This window comes from Chondrus crispus, genomic scaffold (assembly GCF_000350225.1).
Source record: "Chondrus crispus Stackhouse genomic scaffold, scaffold_4, whole genome shotgun sequence".
In the NCBI taxonomy this organism is placed as follows: Eukaryota; Rhodophyta; class Florideophyceae; order Gigartinales; family Gigartinaceae; genus Chondrus; species Chondrus crispus.
In genome coordinates this window covers 657363-674143 of record NW_005179249.1, presented here as the reverse complement: position 1 = coordinate 674143, position 16781 = coordinate 657363, and the positions used below count along the sequence as shown (strand labels likewise).

Below are 16781 nucleotides of genomic sequence, written 5' to 3'. Positions count from 1 at the left end.
CCATCAACCCGACAACCCCGTCCCCTGACTGTGTTCACTCTCTGTAGCGGTTCTGAGGCAATAGCCTGCCGCTCCTCCCTCCCTTTAAGGTAACCCTATTTACCACCCTTTTACCCTCACCAAAATCCCCCTCCGGACCGCCCCTTTCGGTCGGTCTCCCGACAGTTTTACCTTCCATTTTTACAGTAGAGAAAACGAGAACTTTCATTATCATATGCCCGTACAGCACAGAACTGTGCTCTTTGTCCCTGCTGGGTTGACGCAGGTGTCGGTGAGTAGGGGCCCAGCCATTTACATGAATCGTAGTGCTATCGTACTCATGTACAGCACTCATGTGCAGTATGTGAGAAGTAGATAAAACACTGGGTTCTCCCTGGTTGTAAATAAACTTTGTCACTAATCTGAAAGCCCTTACAAAGTGAACCGTCACAGAGGTTCATTTCTGTATATAAACAATGTGAAAAGGTGGTACGCCCTGAACCTCAGGCTTCGAAAGTTCTGGGGCCATTGCCATTGTAAGTCTTGCTTCGCCCAGGCATGGAATTGATAGTTAGTGTCATGCACTCCATGCAAAGGGCACCCGCATTCCGCTCGTACTTGCATATAAAACGGAATGGCGGAAATGTCCGATTTCCATGATGTTAGCTAGTGAGGAAACAGGATGTTCTTTTTGCTGTAACCGCCCCTCCGGTCCTGTTTGCGATTAATGGGCAGGCGAAGGAAGATGTAATTTGAAGAAAAGGCCCCCAACTCTTTCCAGAATGTGCCTGCTGGAGAGAAAGCTTCTACAACCTCCCGCCTTGTGGGCCGCTCGCAGTGGCCCCGGCCATTGATGGCACGGTTGACCCCATGCCCGGTAATGTGGGACCACTCATTTTCAGCACTATAAATGTAGGGGATTTGTTTCCTCAAGCATAGCATTTTCGCAGCAAAGCAAGTTCTTCAACCTTCATATCTTTTCATCTCCTTCTGCTACCAACAGAAGTCATCAAAATGAACACGACTACCTTTTTTGTTGTCGCTGTCCTCCTCATCTCTGCTGCCTCAGCAAACCCCGTCAAAGACAATTTCTTTGACCTCCTCAAGGCTACACCCACCTTCGACTATTGATGAGTTGACTTTTCGCGACAAGCTCCTCTGGGCATCAAGCTCGGCGACGTGTTATTCAAATCTGGGTATCGGCCATTGGGAGTATCGCTAATTTATTGAATTCACACTGGAAGAAAGGACGTATCGATGTCTCTAGCGTAGAATAAGTCCGTGGTTTGAAGTAAATTGAATTTCTTTCCTGAATATGAGACCTATGCATACCAATTTCTTGATTTCTCTTGCTGTGCTGTTCATTTAAGCTCTCTTCAAATTTCGTGAATTCAACCCGCTTCATTGCTCGCCTCTCTGTAGCATTCAGTATCAGACATGTCGCAAGTAGGATCTATATCCCACTTGCGACATGTCTGATACTGTACTGTCTTATAGTTGAGAGACTCTCCAGCAATGCATGAACATTCATCCAATAGAAAAACAAGAAGTAGAAGTACACGAGGCGAGGAGGGATGCCATGTGCCAGCAATGTGGTGCATCATACGATGTGTACTTCAGGGCACATCTGTCCCAAGTTGGGACGTTCAATTTCGCAGGCTTTATCCGCCTTGCAGGCCCGGCCTTCCCAGTTGTCGTTCATCTTCAACCCTGACCCCTTTAACCGCAACACACCATAATTGTCCCATTCACTCACTATTCTGTTGAGCCCTTCTTCCTTTAATGTTCCCGCAACCACCACGTCACCCCTGAACACATCTATCGCCAAGTCTTGGGAACGCGAAACTGCCTTGACTTCGAAACTTGACCTCCCTCCAACTCACACAATGTCGACACCACGGCCCAGACCCCCGCAAATCCATGTTGACGAGTCGCTCCCTGTTGCCGGCATTCTCGCCGCCTGCGCCGCCTCACAGTCCCCAGATCCCACCTGGCTGCGCTCCTATCTCTCGCGCACCTTCACCTCGCTCTCGCTTGCTTCCGGCACGCGCACCGCCATGATCGAGCAAGCTCTGGAGATCTCCAGCTCCGACAACCGCATCTCCAATGCGCTCCACTCCCTCGATGGCTACCTCTCAGCCTCATCTTTCGGACCCAGTACGGCTGTCCCGCTTGTCACAGCCCTTCTCTACGCAGACGTTTCTGCATCAACCGCGTATGACGCTCGCGCACGCGAGACTCTCGCGAGGTTCATTAGCGCTTTGCACTTGTCGCCTACCATACTCTATCTTGCAGAGCGAGATCTGGCATTGTTGGTCGATGCATTGTCGAAGAATGCAGATATTGATGGAAAGAACGTCGAGGCCGTTGATCATGATGAAGCTGAGAACAAGCGCCGGAAAAACGCAAAGTGGTTGAAGATTGGTACTGCTTCAGTTATAGGAGGGATAGCGCTCGGTCTATCGGGAGGCTTAATAGCCCCGGCCCTGCTTCCTGCTTTGGGAAGCGTAGGTTTGGCTGGCGTATCCGCTCCTCTGGCAGCCTTGGGGGGCGGTGGCGCTGTGGCTGTTGGTGGTCTTTTTGGCGCAGCAGGTGCTGGTGTTGGGGCGGCTGCAATGGCTAGTAGAACGGGTGAAGTAGAAGAGTTTGTTTTTGAACCGTTCTCAATGCTTCAGGGAAGCAAAAGATCTACATATGACACCGCCATAGTATCTATGTCGAGGAGAATCCATGAAGTTGTCGTCCCGCTCAAGGAAGAAGATGAGCTTGCGGGGCGAGGGGGTCTACTTGTATGGGAACTACTCACATCTCAAGAATATGCGATGATCGTTCCGGGGGCAATGGCATTTGGTGTGCAGTTTAGGGCCTTTCCTGACAAGAAAGCAGGAAAAGGCGCCGAATGGCTGCTTCCAGAGGAAAAGATGGATGCTGGAGGGCTGAATAAACGCGGCGACGGACGAAAACGGAGGACGACTGGCGCTGTTACCGTGCTTGGAAGTGGCGAATACATCCTGCGGTTTCGTTTGTTACCAGGGTCTTTGCCTGTGAGAATCTCCTACCGCGTTGCGATTGTGCCTCCGGGCAAAGACCCACCAATATGGGTGATGGAAGAGAACGAGTATCAACCGGCAGACCTTCTTACAGGCGACGTGCGGTCGCTTTCCATGGCTATTTTTGTACCGGGTCTAATCGCTGCAGAGGATGTCGGGTCATACCCGGGAATGTTTGCTGATCAGTTCTCGTCTGTCGAAGGAGCTCTTCAGCAGTTCAATGTTCAAGCATTCGCGGTACGCTGGGAATCCAGTTTGTTAATGGAACTGAGCGAAGCCTTGCGAAGTCTCATCGGAAAGATGGCGGTGTCAGCTGCAGCGCAAAAGGGGGCAATGATGGTTGCTCCAGCGTTGATTGGGGCGGTTGCGCTACCGATTTCAGTAATTGGAGCCCTCCGAACCATCATTGGAAACACTTGGGCAAGGACAATATCACGAGCAGCAGAGTGCGGATATATGCTTGCGGCGGAACTCGCGTCTCGATCGTTTGGTAACCGACCTGTCATCCTTGCAGGGTACTCTGCGGGTGCGCTGGTCATATTCTGTTGTCTTGAGGAACTTGCACGAAGAAATCTGGTTGGCATAGTGCATGATGTATGCCTGATTGGAGCGCCCTGTTCCGCGTCCCTGGTAAAGTGGAGGGAGATAAGAACTGCAGTTGCAGGGAGACTCGTGAATGTCTACAACCCGAGTGATTGGTATCTCGAATTATACCATCGCGGCACAAATCTGGGTGCAGTCGCTGGAACCCGGCCTGTTGAGGATCCATCAGGAGTCGCGAACGTTGAAAATGTTTGTTTATCGCGGGAACAAGTTGGAACTCATATGGAGTATGCACAACGCTCTAGTCAGATCTTGCTGGATGTTGGCTTTGTCGGCGCCGACTGCTGGAGATCATGGACAGAAGCTGATCTAGAACAGGAGTTTCAAAGAGACGAAGTGGCTATGCCTGTCATGGATAAACAGGATTGGTCTGAGACAGAGTTCAAAATTTTTGACGAGAGCACAGAAGATGATGTCGTTGTGTTTGAGGCGATCAGTCATTCAAAGCGAAGACCCCATGCCAAGACAGAAAGACCCACAATATCGGCATAGCAAGAAACATGGGGTGGGCCTGTATCATACTGCATATTTCGTCGCATTTCTGACGCTCGAACGGATGACTGCAATCCTTGCAGCCTTCCATTCACAAAAATTTAGAAATCCTGTATATACCTATTAGTCCTGCGCCCGACGATTTCGTATCAACGTCGTGTTTGTAATTAATGACTGGTCCCAGCTACACATACTTTAAGCAGCTGGATCAAACCAATAGCTAACACACAGTTTTCAGTTTCGGTCTGAATCGAAAAGAAGAAGTAATTCACTGAGCATGAGGGGTCATGCGAATCAAACAAGAGAACATTCGAACATTGTTCTTTATACCCATCTCAATGCATAAATAGTAGTGCGAAATTATGTTTTGAAACTACTGGAATCAGTTGTTGAGGTACCCAACGTAGTCGTAAATGCACAGAATGGCGTGCACGTTACAGCCAAGAGCCACGGTGTTCATCCATCTAAAAATTTGACATCGACCTCTCCCTTGAACTATTCAAGTTTCTGGATACAGAACGGTACCCATGCCAGAATACCATTCAATCGCCAATAGTAATTTTGTCTTATATGAAAGGCCCGAGTGGTGTTTAGCACAGATGCGACTTGCTCTCAACCCGCATCAAGAATTAGGGAGCCCCGAAAGAGCATTCCAGCTCAGTAGGGAAACGTATCACGTGTAGAGAAGAGGTTTCTATTAGTAATTGACTCGCATCCATCTTATTGCTGACAAATTTTAACCTATCCATTTCAAAACAGGCTGAGTACAAGGACCACTGAAATACAGAAAAACACTGGAACTGTCGTTCGAGTTAACGTCAACCATTCCACACAGAATACACAACATGCTGTCTTTCAAAACAGTTGTTTCATTAGTCATTAAATAATGGAGTGCGAAAAGTCCTGCATTTTCTTAATACAGGATCTCAAGGCTCTCATACTTAGTAGTAAGTACCAAACTTCATCTGAACAATGAAACCTTACGGCACAAGAAGTTGTGTTTTGACATCATGAAAGCATCTGTAATATCAATCTGGCGCAAAGTTGTAGGAGCAGTTTTGTTGCTATTCTTCACTTTGCAAGAGTGTCATTGCTTCGACATTCCGGCAGGCGCCTCTCAACTTTCTCAGGAGGGTAGCGAGAATCACAATCAGACAGAGCACCGAACAGGTGTCCCCGCTCTCGAGAGCTCTCTGACTATTCTCACTCACAATGGCATCTCAAAGAACAAAGCCTTCTGTGTAATCAAGGGAGCGTGTCGCGTGGGAGATGGATCTGTTGTTCTCCCACAATGGATGAGGGCTTACTCAGCGCACATCTCCAACTGTGGTATTAAGAAAGTTTCATATCACATTACTGAGGTTTGGAGCAAGGGCAAGACTCTTTTTGAGGTGCAGGGCATGTCCAAGAATATTAGCCTGAAAGATGACTACCAGAACTTCGATGTCATTGGAAATGAACCTCCACGAGGAGAACGAGATCTTCTTGTTAACGATCTTACTCAGGTATCTCTTTTACTCGATATTCTGGATCGGCCTCTCGCCTATTCACAGGGAACGAAATCGCTTTGCACAACAAAAAATGGAGAGCCGTGCCCAGCAAAAAACGGCACAGGTGCTGGATCACTTAAACCTCTGATCCTTGTAGACTCCCGCATATCAGATACTAAGGACTACATGTGGCCAAAGAGTCTTTTGAGACTTGTGAGAAATTCTGTCTCTGGAAACTTAGAGATTGCAGATTTGAAGGACGTGTACGCATGGAAAGTGTACTCTGAGGCCTCATGCTTTCGCTCTTTAGTATCTACTAACGTCGAGATATCAGAAATTCCGAAAGAAGTCATGACCCCTCAGAACATATTCTTTTCGAAAAACAATTTGAACCGGGTTCCCTTAACCGCCATGTCTGCGCAGCAAGGGAGATCTTGTTCAGTAAAAGTATTAATTCTTAATCGATACGGGAAACGGTACATTGAGGGGAGCGAGAAGCTCAGTGCAGCTATTTCGGCGTATGGAACGAGGGTCCACCGCGGAGATGAACGAGTGCAAGTTCAACCAGAGGTTGTATTTTTTGAAAACTCATCTTTCCACGAGCAAGTTTCGGTAATGCAGGAGGCAGGGGTGGTAGTAGCTTCCCACGGCGACGGTAATGCCAATTTTATTTTCTTAAGGCCTGCCAGTAGGGTTTTTGAAATCCTACCTTTCGGGTTTGCTTCTGATGTATACAAGAACATTTCACGGGCATACGGCTCAATACATTCATACGTTTGGAGTCAACCAGATGATGAGGTGTTCTCATCTTGCGTCAAGCATTTTAATCCAATTTCGTCTAGTGAAAGACAAGCCTTCCTTTCGCACTGGCGCACCTCTGCGACCCGGTTTGCTCAAGAGACAGTGCGAAGAAGTACAAATATTCTCAATGAATATACTGTCCCAGAAAAGGATGAGGATAGCTCGCGCGCGTTGAAGCGTTTGCGGCAGTGCGCTTCATACCAACGAATTAGTGTTGACGTGAGAGATCTCGCGAAGAAAGTCACAAAGGCTGCAGCAGAACTTTGTCACGCGAAGGGAGATTTAAGTTATCTGAAAACATGAGGAGTGAGGGCAGTCGCTATACACCAGATGAGTAAACTTCTTGTACATGCAGTTGCGCTACGCTTAACCGATGCTCCAGAAGAAATGCGATAGCAAATGCCTACAAGCTTTCAGGATGCTCACTCTCTATTCCGGCGCTATTGTGATTGCGTTGCTGTTGGGGCTTCTTGAACTGTTTGCGCTCCTGAAGTAGCACCGGCGGCGGGCGTTGTAGGTGCATTGCCATGCTCTGGCTGCGCAAGGCCCGTTTGAGCCATGAGAGTTTGGAAGCCGCCGGTTATCGCGGCGACACCTTGGTTAACAGCAGGCACTTCGCGGGCCTTCTCCGCCAGCTTGCCTGTGTTTTCGGTTATGTGCAGTCTGTTGTCAACTTCTGTAGCCATTGAAGTTGTTTGCGTTGCGACGACATTTGCGACCTCCGATGCTTTTGCCTTCCCAACTTCGGCCGCATTTAGAATGTTATTCCGCACATGCCACTTGTCATCCAAGTCCACAGCAAAATCGCGTGTCCTTTGCGTTGCAAGCGCGACCTGGTCTTTCGCTTGCTTCAGTACCCCGCCGTCCGTGGCAGAGTCGAGCATTTTGCCGGCTTTGCCGACTTCAGTTGCGACGGCACTGCCCACGCCAGCGAACAGGTCTCCAAAGGCAGAAAACCCGCCAAACATTCCTTGCGGTTGGGCAGTGGCTGTTGGCAGACTATCAGACATGGGTTTGTTAAAGTCGTAGTCCTGCGGCACGCGAGTTATGGACACAGGTTGGTCGACGATGGATGATTCGTTCATGACGAGGGCGTCTTCGCACACGCGGTCGTCTGCAAAAATGACCACGGCTTCCAAGGTTGGGTCTTCGCCTGCCTTGCTGGGTGGAACAGTACGTAAGCGATGGTCGACAACAGGACCGCAGAATGAGAAGAACTCTTCGATCGCTGCGGAAGTCGCAACGTGGCTTATATTTTGTACCAATACTGCCCGCGAACGCTCCTCAGGAGATGGGTAGGGTGCTCCTATTGTAGACATGGTGATGCGGCCGTTTGAGCTCCGACGAGAGACGGCAGGTGGTCACCCTTCTAATTATGTGGATACCGGAAAAGGGGGATTGGGGGTTGGACAGCAAGCTTGAGAGACTCACTCCATTGATAGGAATGGCGCAGTTGTTGTGTTGCTGCTTGCGAGTCCGGTGTAAATTGGTTAATTTTTCATAATTTGCTGACACCAAGTTGAGACAGATGTCTGCACACTTCCAGTTCTTAACGGCATTGGAACTTCTTGATGTCAGCGCTTTACGTCATGACCAATTCGACTGCACATGGCCCCACTTGCATGCTTGGACACAAGGGGTATTCTACTGAAGAGACGCCTTATGTCCATGCCATAAGAAGTCTGCATAATCGAATTGATCATCACAAAGAATTAGTCCACACATAGCAGTCCTGTGCTTGTGGTCATTCAAGCGCGCTGGTTTCGCACTACTGTAACGTAAGGAAAAAGGAGATGAATAAGGTTAGCTTTAGTTAAGTTTCAATGCGGCCCGGCCAACTTTTTCCTAAATAATCGATCCGCACCTATGTCCCAGTCGCATCTCGTGGACCAGAAGGAAAGAAAAAGACAGTATGACAGAGGGCCGGGATTTGGGACTAATATTGACTCCACAGTCGTAATTGCGTGAACTGTTGATATTTTCATATGAAGATGTTGCCAAAAGAAAACATGAACGCACTGCACACCTCCTAGTTAGGAGTAGAGGCAGCCAAACGCCACCGCACCAGAGTCAGATGCGTAGGCGTATAGGTCTGCAGTGGGGTGTGCGTCAATTCCATTGATTCCGAGAGCGCTGTCCCACCCGACAACATTTCTCACATCACTCTGCGTGATCATGGATCTCCAGAATTCACCACTCTCAGATCCCATAGCCGAGTCTCTGCTGGCAGCAGCAGCAAAATCCATGAGCCAGACTTTCGAGTCCTCACCGCAACTCAGCAGGAGTCCCGGTTTGGACGAGCTCACAACTCGAGTCTCCCAAACTACGCCATCATGCATTGCGACTCGATTTAAGGGGAACGGCTCAGTTCCCCTTCTGTCCCAAGTACATAGTTCTCCGTTTCTGGTACCTCCGATGACGAAGTGTGGCTGCGCTGGATCTGTTGTCACGCATCTGGTAGCCACTCCAGGAGTAGGATGACCCAGGGTCTGTACGTTTCCGCGTCCCGTTTGTATGATGCGTGTATCCCACACACAAACCTCGCAACCTGCCCCCGCACTAACCACTTCATTTCCTGCCTCGGCATCGACAGCTGTGCCATCGAAAAATCCAACTGGATCTGCCATTTCTGCTCTGCCTATTTCTTGGCAGCGACTAACATCTACGACGATGAATGTACCGTCTCCACCCAATGCAGCGACTCTTCCGTTTACCACAGGTGCCACTCCAGTGACAAGTTCCGGTCGGGCTGCACGCCTTGGCATCACCGACAGGGTTTCCAGACTCGATGTTTCCCAAGAGTCCAAGGACAGGGTCCTTATTGATCCATCAGACGAACCCACGAACAAGGTCTCAGATGACAAGCTGGACGCAATCCGTAATACTTTCCCAGGGTGGTCAATATCCCTCGCCACGGTGGCACTGACATCTCCACCTCTTGTGGAGACGCGATACAAACTCAGAAAATCTGCATCTGGTGCTCCATCGCCAGTTCCCACAGCTGCGATCGCGTCACGGCCTGGAGCAGGAAGCCATCGGACCGTTGTCAACGGTGCCGGTGCGTAGGCGAGCGTTGGTACTGATGGTGAGGGGGAAAGGGCTTCCACGCCGGTTCGGATCGGCGGCAAAGCTTGGGGTTCTATCTTGGCAGGCTCATTCTGAGAACTTCGAAACGCGGGTGCGTACCGCTCTGGACTGAAAATAGTTTTCTGGGATGCGGGTGTGCGGGGCGTGGCTGGGAACTGCGACACGTCCTGGCGTGCTGGCGTTCGTCGAGCCGATCGCGGAATGGTTCGTCGTATTCCTTCCATTTGGGGCGGTGCCAATCCTCTTCTAAGACGTTGCGTAGGACGATCAGAACGTTCCGGTAGCCGAGCAGCCAAGCAGACGCAACAGAAAGGAAGGCAGGGCAGCTGTGAGCAGGCTCAAAAAGGGAGTAGAATGTACTGTACAATACGGATGGTGCACTTGAGAGATGGGCCCCAAGATTGCTGGTTGATCCTCTCGATGAGCACGGGGCACATGCCCCGGTCACTTCTCGACATTCGATCCGGTCAAAATTTACGAATATTTAAGACTTTCTATGTCGTATTGGAAGGCGCTCTCACCGGCTATTGTGGTTGGGAACGAGACTATTTCTCGCTTGAAGTGCCATGCACTAGCACTGTCGGCGCAGGTGAACCTAGCTTCGCCGCTACCCTTGGCGCATTGCACAGCAAGTCGCAATCGCGTGATCTCTTGCCGGTTCCAGATTTTATTTGCGAGACCCCGCTTTGCAAAAGGACTGAGTCCACGCTTGTTCTTTGCAGACATCTCATCATGAAACGGGTCCGTGGCACCGTCTTTCACGTCCCTGTCGTCCATGGCAGCTACGCCAAATACTTGCAAGACCGCGGAACAGAAGCACGAAGTCACCACTGGACCGTGTACCTGCGACCGGTGAACAATGCCGACATATCACATTTCATCCACCATGTTGATTTTGTTCTGCACGAGTCCTTCAACCCGCAGGTCCGACGTGTTACTGAGATGCCGTACGAGGTCAGCGAGTATGGCTGGGGTGAGTTTGAAATCATCATCCGCGTTTTTTTCAACGACACTGCGGAAAAGCCTGTTGATTTATATCACCCGCTTCGCCTGTTTGTCGAGCGTACCGAAGAACCAACTCTCGACCCGGTGATCAGTGAGTTTTATGACGAAATCGTTTTCCAAGACCCGTCGGAAAAATTGCTCGACATGCTACAGACTACGCCACACGGGCCCCAGATTCAGATCAAACAATCCATGTACTCGGCTTACTTCAAGGATTTCTCCAACGCTGAAAGCGTAGACCTCAAGAAAATTGAAGAAGCCCGAAAACGGCTTCGCGAAGAAACCATCAGGAAGCGGGAGCGCTACGAGAAGCTAGATATTGAACGCTCTGCACTCGTAAGGGAAATAAACTCGAGAGGAGGGCGGACCACATGAGCGGCCAAATTTCACTCTTGCCCTGTAAACCACGATCGTGCAGTGGAAAATTCACTAAAAGGACTAGGATCTGGCAAAGACGACTCCCAAAGCTTCAAGTGTCTCGGCACTGTACCATGATGGTCCTTTAACATGTACACACTACTTGCTTGCTGTTTCGCAAGATGTCTTCTATCCGGGGCCTCGCAGTCACCCGAGCAACGCTCCCACATTGCCTGGATCCGCATCTTGCTTCGAATCTTCAACGTCGTCATCACTCTCATCCCCTTCGGGATGCTCGTTGCCGTGGACTTCGCTGTGTTCATTCTTTCGACGCTTCCTGCCCCGTTTGTTTGGTACAAATTGGGTAATTTCCCCGGCGTGGTATTTCCACCAGCACTCCCTAGCCGTCCTATTACACAACGGCACCGGTCCCGGTGTGCAAAGTTTACACTCGTAGGTTGTCTTTGCACGGCATACCCAACACCGTCCTCGGGGTCTACGCTGCGCGCTGGCTTTGACGTCGCCAATGAAAGAAGCTTCATGGAGATCAAATGTGTGCCCCAGCCCCCCGCGCCTCGTCTCTTCGACAACAGGAACCATTGCATGAGGAGGAACAAGCGTGTCTGGATCGCCGATTTTCTTGGGGTGGGTCAGGCCCGGCATCGCCACTTGCGCCGGCCCTACAGCGCGGGCAGTGTGGAATGGGGATGGTAAAGAAGGAGCGCGCCTGTTATCTGTCACCACATGTGCTGCGGCGCTACCGTCGAACGAAAAAAGAGCGGTGTAGAGGTCTGGGCGACGGTCGCGGAAAATACCCCACTGATGCCTCGCTGAACGCATCTCATCAAGGTTGTATGTGTGCATTAAGGTGCTATCCTGGTGACGACCAGCGTCGGCGACGATTGCGCCGTAATGGTCGGTGAGAAATGAGGAACCGTAGAAAGTGACAGATATGTCAGACGCCATGGAAAGTTCTTTTCCAACGCGGTTTGAAGCGATAATAGGGATCATGTTAGCAGCTGCATGCCCCTGCATACAGCGCTGCCATTGTGCACAAGTGTCCATCGCGGGGTATTGAGGCTCAGACCCAATGGCGGTGGGATACATGAGAAGCTCCGCTCCTTGTAGAGCCATGCATCGAGCAGCCTCAGGGAACCATTGATCCCAACAAATGCCGACGCCAATGGCGGCATATCTAGTTTTGAAGGTGCGGAAACCGGTGTCACCAGGTGTGAAGTAAAACTTCTCCTGATATCCAGGGCCATCTGGTATATGAGACTTTCGATAAATTCCTAACTGTTGGCCATCGGCATCGATCATTGCGAGCGAGTTAAAGTAAGCATTGCTGCACGTGGCACAGCAAAAGGTAACAAAAAAAAAGCAAAACGAACAGAAAGACGTGGGGTTAGTGACACAGGTCATAAACACCTGATAAGAAGCAAAACCGAGACGGGAAGAATAAAGGACAAACATACTTGGACCTCTCGAAAAAACTTATGGGCAGCACGACGCTCAAATCTCTTGCAAGTGTCTGAAACCGAAGGATATACGACTTGTCATCCTCGATAGAGACGGCGAGACGCATGCAATCCATCTGGTCAATAGGAAAGTAAAGGCTCGCGAAGAGTTCCTGGAGAAGGATGATGTTAGCACCCTTGCGAGCGGCATCGCGGATAAGGGCCTCTGCCTTGCGGCAGTTGGATTCTACATCTGCACCGCATTGAAACTGGATGGCGGCGACAGTGACGACACGATGCGCGGCAGTTGCGACGGCGGCAGAGACATTGACGCCACTTGCCATGTGGCGCGAATGGCGCCCGAAAGGCGAACGCGGGGACGCGATGGTTGCAAGTAACAGCGGGGCGAAGAAGCCGCCGACTGGAGATCACAAGCAGGTCGTGTTCGGTCCGAGGGCGGTGCTCTCTCGCTGGCCGGCCCCGATGAGTCCGTTGTATGCAGAGTCGGTCCGGTCCGCCTTGCGCCGTTTTCTCAAGAAACGAGCCTCCGCCCTGAGACACACCACATTTCAAAAAAAATTTCACCTTCCCGCCCCCGCGCCCACCTCACCTACAATTACTACCTCCAGGGTCATCTCGTCCTTGCGCATAAATTTTAATGATTTTGGCCAGCCTTTGCCAACAATGTACAGTATACATATCTGTATGGGAGCTATCCTTATTCTTACAACAACTTTACACTGTCAGACCATTTTCTACAACCCTAGCTAGATACATCAATCCTCTACCTTCACCATGATGCGCGGAGCAATTGCCATGGCCATTAACTCTTGGAACAACAGCTTGCACGCATACGGGATGTACACCTGACTAATGCGCGTCTTGTTGTTACACCCCCGACATTGAAATACATTTTTGGTGAGGTCTGCAATCGCAATTAATCCACAGATGTCGCATACATGAACCCTCGATTTGTCGCTCATTTCCATCAACCGCTCCTGGATGAAGTTGGCACCGCCGTGTGAAATCAGGCAATCACGCTCCATTTCTCCAAATCTTAGACCACCACCACGTGCTCGACCCTCTAGTGGCTGACGTGTAAGCATAGTGCTTGGCCCTCTGGCTCGCGAATGGATCTTGTCATCAACCATATGCTTCAGCCTTTGGTAGTAAGTTGGCCCTAGGAAAATCTGCGCCTCCAGTGGTCGACCTGTGTGCCCGTTGTGCATCAGTTCCCACCCATGAGGCTGATAACCGTTTTCGAGCAGACGTTGTGCGATATCTTCCACTGTACCTTTTGTAAAAGGCGTTGCGTCCCCTTCTGTTCCTCGGATGGATGAAACCTTGCCCAACAGACACTCAATCAGTTGACCAATCGTCATTCGAGACGGAATGGCGTGAGGGTTCACAATGATGTCTGGGATGATGCCCTCGGATGTGAAGGGCATGTCTTCCTGTCTGTACGTGATCCCAACCGTACCTTTTTGCCCATGCCGCGATGAAAACTTGTCACCAATTTGCGGCTTTCTCACGGACCGTAGTCGCACCCTTGTGAAACGGTGCCCTTCTTCATTCGTCGCAAGAAGAACTTTGTCCACAATGCCCTTCTCCGTCGATTTCGCTCCCAGGGATACGCATTTCTTCACCTTCCCCCCGGCCATTTCCGTCATACTGCGAGTACCACCACCGTTCTCGTCTTGCTCCACTTCCTCCATTGGTTGAACTTTCCCAACAAGAATCGTCCGCCCGGTGATAGCTACTCCTTCTGGGACCAACCCATCTTCCTCAAGCAAAGAATAATCATCCGGCTTCATTGACAAGCACGTCTTCCTATCAGGAACTTCAAATGACTCCTTCACATCTCCATATTTCCTATTCTCCTCTTCCTTGTAACTCCTGAAATACACTGATCGAAACAGTCCCCGATCAATTCCTGATTGTGACATGATAACAGAATCTTCTTGGTTGTAACCAGAGTAACAAGCAATCGCAACACAGGCATTGATTCCAGAAGGCAATGCGCGGAACTTCAAGTGTTCCATTGCGCGAGTGCATACGAGTGGTTTTTGAGGGTAATACAGGACGTGGGCCTGAGTATCCATGCGCAAGCTGTAGTTTGTGATATATACACCCATTGCTTGCTTCCCCATTGCCGACTGATACGTGTTTCGAGGACTTTGGTTGTGATCCGGGAACGGAATGATCGAACCACAAACACCTAAAATCATCGCTGGGTGAATCTCACAATGGGTGTAGCCAGCCGAATGATCCTTCTTCTCCAGGTCGCTCATCAACATTGCAATCATGATCGTCTCTTCCTCTTCGCAATCCACATATTCGATGAGGCCAAGATTTATCAAAGCATTGAATCCGAAAGTTTCGTCGTCCGCGTCCTGCGCATTCATCAACACTTGAACATGCTTTTTTCGGATCTTCAAACGCGGTTGACGCCAACCTGCCGCGTTTGGAACACGATCTTGTTCCACAATGAACAGTGGCCTACAGATTCGTCCTGCATCCGTGTAAATGCGAAGCTCTTTCCGCTGATGATCCATAACAATGGAAACTTCAAAGTGAATGTCTCCTTTTCGCCGTAATCGACGCAGAGTCTCAGCAAGATGATCCGCTCGATGATGAATTCCAAACCACGCGCCATTAACGAACACCTTCGTCGCCTTAGCCACCTGACCTGCATTGATTTCCAGCAAAGAGTGAGTACTCCATTCTTCCAAGAAAAGTGTGACCGGGCGTGAGAGGGACCCTACTGATATGTACGCCATCAGAGCTAGATTTTTCACAAGCCCACAGGACTGACCCTCTGGGGTTTCCGCCGGACAAATCATGCCCCAGTGAGTGTTGTGAAGCTGCCTGGGTTTGGCCAGTTTGCCCTCTCGCCCGATAGGAGAGTTGAGTCTTCTCAGATGTGAGAGTGAGGAGGCAAACGTTAGACGATTGAGCACTTGCGACACTCCAGTCTTTGTCGGCTGACCACCTGCTCCAATCCAGTTTCCAGTTGCCAGCGCATACTTCAAGCCGTTGGTAATGATAGCCGACTTCACAATGGAACTTAGATCAATGTCCTGACCGGCGTTTACGATTCTTTTCGCATTTGCTCGAACATCTTTCATCAGCTTTCTGAGCTGCTGTCGAAAGAGCCCGGCCATCAAGGGACCGGCTAGGTCCAGCCGCTTGTTCCCATAATGGTCGCGATCATCTGGTGGCTGTCTTCCGAGAGCAACATGCAACATTTTGTTCACCATGTAACCCAGATAGTAGCCCTTTTTCAGTTCTGAGTTTGGCTGAGTGCTGATGTGAGGTAGAAATTCGAGCTGCAATAGTTCCCTGGCATACTTAATGCGATGCTTCTTCGGTGCAGTCGCGCTTTGTTGCGGTCCTCGCTTCGCGATAAAATCCAGGGCTACCTCCTGGTCTTGGATGACCTGAGCTTCTTCAATCGACGGCATCAGGGACGTCATTAATTCGTCATCGTTGAAATCGTAGCATATATGTTTCATGACTTCCTTGTCATTCTGAAAACCAAGTGCCCGAAATACTATGACAATAGGAATATCCTGAGTGATATTCGGTAGTGTGGTTAAGATTGTCTGTCCCGTTACCCCGCCTTTCGAACCAGATCGGGAAGACAGCTTTACCTGTAGCTGTGAGGCGGGTCCGCTGCTGGTATCCGCAACGGAGCGCACTTCAGCAATGTGTGAAAATTTAGTTGGCGCCTTTTTGACAAAGACGAAAACATGGTTGCCTGACATGCGCTCTTGTGCCAACAGGACTTTCTCCGAGCCGTTGATGACAAAGTAACCGCCTTGGTCAACGTGACACTCACCCATTTGATTAAGGCCGAAGTCATTCTTCAGGGGATCTAGGAGACAGTATCTAGACCGCAGCATAATAGGAACACGGCCCATAAAAACAGGCTTGCTAGGCTCGTGGGAGACATCTTCTTCCCCAGTTTCAGGGTCGATTATAGTGACTGTGCTGACTTTGGTCTCGCAATACAGCGGCGCTGAATACGTCAGATTCCGCAGGCGAGCCTGATTTGGGTACAGCAGATGGGTATCACCAGTAGACTCTTGGTAGATAGGCCGTCCCATCTTCAGCTGACCAAAGTTGATTATGACCTTTTTGTCCATTTCTTCCTCCTCATCGCGGACACGTCCGGGCAGATGTTGATCCTCGTACATAAGCTCAATATCTGCAGTCTGGTCGACCAAATCCTGTAATACAAAGGATAAGGATTAGGCAAGGTCAAGGTTCAGTAAGTAAGCTACATACTGATAAATTCCGTGCAAACAGCAACAACCAGAGTGTTTGATTAGTGGCAGTTTGGTAGGTGGCACACGATAGTAGCTTACCTGCATTGTGTGCGTCATGAAGACATCGAAGGAGTCCAGTTGCTGACTCACTAACCCTCGCTCGTAAAAATGGGACGAGATGACTCTCCA

General features: G+C 50.0%; 8 protein-coding genes; 2 read left to right on the top strand and 6 right to left on the bottom strand.

Annotated features, from left to right (window-relative positions):
• The first annotated feature begins 1494 nt into the window (after positions 1 to 1494).
• CHC_T00006321001 (hypothetical protein) lies at positions 1495 to 4517 on the top strand. The gene is made up of 4 exons (XM_005717951.1): positions 1495 to 1608; positions 1809 to 3767; positions 3946 to 4236; positions 4401 to 4517. The coding sequence occupies exons 1-4, from the start codon at positions 1495 to 1497 to the stop codon at positions 4515 to 4517; spliced, it is 2481 nt and encodes an 826-aa protein (XP_005718008.1).
• Positions 4518 to 6381: 1864 nt separating this feature from the next.
• On the bottom strand, positions 6382 to 7734 carry CHC_T00006320001 (hypothetical protein). XM_005717950.1 is given in 2 exon segments: positions 6382 to 6855; positions 6856 to 7734. 1 exon segment carries the CDS (start codon positions 7732 to 7734, stop codon positions 6856 to 6858), a length of 879 nt encoding a protein of 292 aa, XP_005718007.1. The 3' UTR covers positions 6382 to 6855.
• Positions 7735 to 8207: 473 nt separating this feature from the next.
• CHC_T00006319001 (hypothetical protein) lies at positions 8208 to 8400 on the bottom strand. XM_005717949.1 is given in 2 exon segments: positions 8208 to 8235; positions 8236 to 8400. The coding sequence occupies 1 exon segment, from the start codon at positions 8398 to 8400 to the stop codon at positions 8236 to 8238; it is 165 nt and encodes a 54-aa protein (XP_005718006.1). The 3' UTR covers positions 8208 to 8235.
• Positions 8401 to 8448: 48 nt separating this feature from the next.
• CHC_T00006318001 (hypothetical protein) lies at positions 8449 to 9726 on the bottom strand. The gene has a single exon (XM_005717948.1). It carries the CDS (start codon positions 9724 to 9726, stop codon positions 8449 to 8451), a length of 1278 nt encoding a protein of 425 aa, XP_005718005.1.
• A 130-nt stretch (positions 9727 to 9856) lies between these two features.
• Positions 9857 to 10882, top strand: CHC_T00006317001 (hypothetical protein). The gene has a single exon (XM_005717947.1). The coding sequence runs from the start codon at positions 9857 to 9859 to the stop codon at positions 10880 to 10882; it is 1026 nt and encodes a 341-aa protein (XP_005718004.1).
• Positions 10883 to 10966: 84 nt separating this feature from the next.
• CHC_T00006316001 (hypothetical protein) lies at positions 10967 to 12184 on the bottom strand. XM_005717946.1 is given in 2 exon segments: positions 10967 to 11071; positions 11072 to 12184. 1 exon segment carries the CDS (start codon positions 12182 to 12184, stop codon positions 11072 to 11074), a length of 1113 nt encoding a protein of 370 aa, XP_005718003.1. The 3' UTR covers positions 10967 to 11071.
• Positions 12185 to 12269: 85 nt separating this feature from the next.
• CHC_T00006315001 (hypothetical protein) lies at positions 12270 to 12665 on the bottom strand. The gene has a single exon (XM_005717945.1). It carries the CDS (start codon positions 12663 to 12665, stop codon positions 12270 to 12272), a length of 396 nt encoding a protein of 131 aa, XP_005718002.1.
• Positions 12666 to 12963: 298 nt separating this feature from the next.
• Positions 12964 to 16520, bottom strand: CHC_T00010010001 (DNA-directed RNA polymerase). XM_005717944.1 is given in 2 exon segments: positions 12964 to 13097; positions 13098 to 16520. 1 exon segment carries the CDS (start codon positions 16518 to 16520, stop codon positions 13098 to 13100), a length of 3423 nt encoding a protein of 1140 aa, XP_005718001.1. The 3' UTR covers positions 12964 to 13097.
• Between the last annotated feature and the right edge of the window lie 261 nt (positions 16521 to 16781).

Excerpts from the sequence above, each read along its gene's own strand:
- CHC_T00006321001 (XM_005717951.1), top strand. The coding sequence starts at position 1,495 with ATGCATGAACATTCATCCAATAGAAAAACAAGAAGTAGAAGTACACGA. Across the intron at positions 1,609-1,808 it reads GTGTACTTCAGGGCACATCT|TCTTGGGAACGCGAAACTGC; the intron begins GTCCCAAGTTGG and ends TCTATCGCCAAG. Across the intron at positions 3,768-3,945 it reads GCGGCACAAATCTGGGTGCA|AACAGGAGTTTCAAAGAGAC; the intron begins GTCGCTGGAACC and ends AAGCTGATCTAG.
- CHC_T00006320001 (XM_005717950.1), bottom strand. The coding sequence starts at position 7,734 with ATGTCTACAATAGGAGCACCCTACCCATCTCCTGAGGAGCGTTCGCGG.
- CHC_T00006319001 (XM_005717949.1), bottom strand. The coding sequence starts at position 8,400 with ATGAAAATATCAACAGTTCACGCAATTACGACTGTGGAGTCAATATTA.
- CHC_T00006318001 (XM_005717948.1), bottom strand. The coding sequence starts at position 9,726 with ATGGAAGGAATACGACGAACCATTCCGCGATCGGCTCGACGAACGCCA.
- CHC_T00006317001 (XM_005717947.1), top strand. The coding sequence starts at position 9,857 with ATGTACTGTACAATACGGATGGTGCACTTGAGAGATGGGCCCCAAGAT.
- CHC_T00006316001 (XM_005717946.1), bottom strand. The coding sequence starts at position 12,184 with ATGATCGATGCCGATGGCCAACAGTTAGGAATTTATCGAAAGTCTCAT.
- CHC_T00006315001 (XM_005717945.1), bottom strand. The coding sequence starts at position 12,665 with ATGGCAAGTGGCGTCAATGTCTCTGCCGCCGTCGCAACTGCCGCGCAT.
- CHC_T00010010001 (XM_005717944.1), bottom strand. The coding sequence starts at position 16,520 with ATGTACGAGGATCAACATCTGCCCGGACGTGTCCGCGATGAGGAGGAA.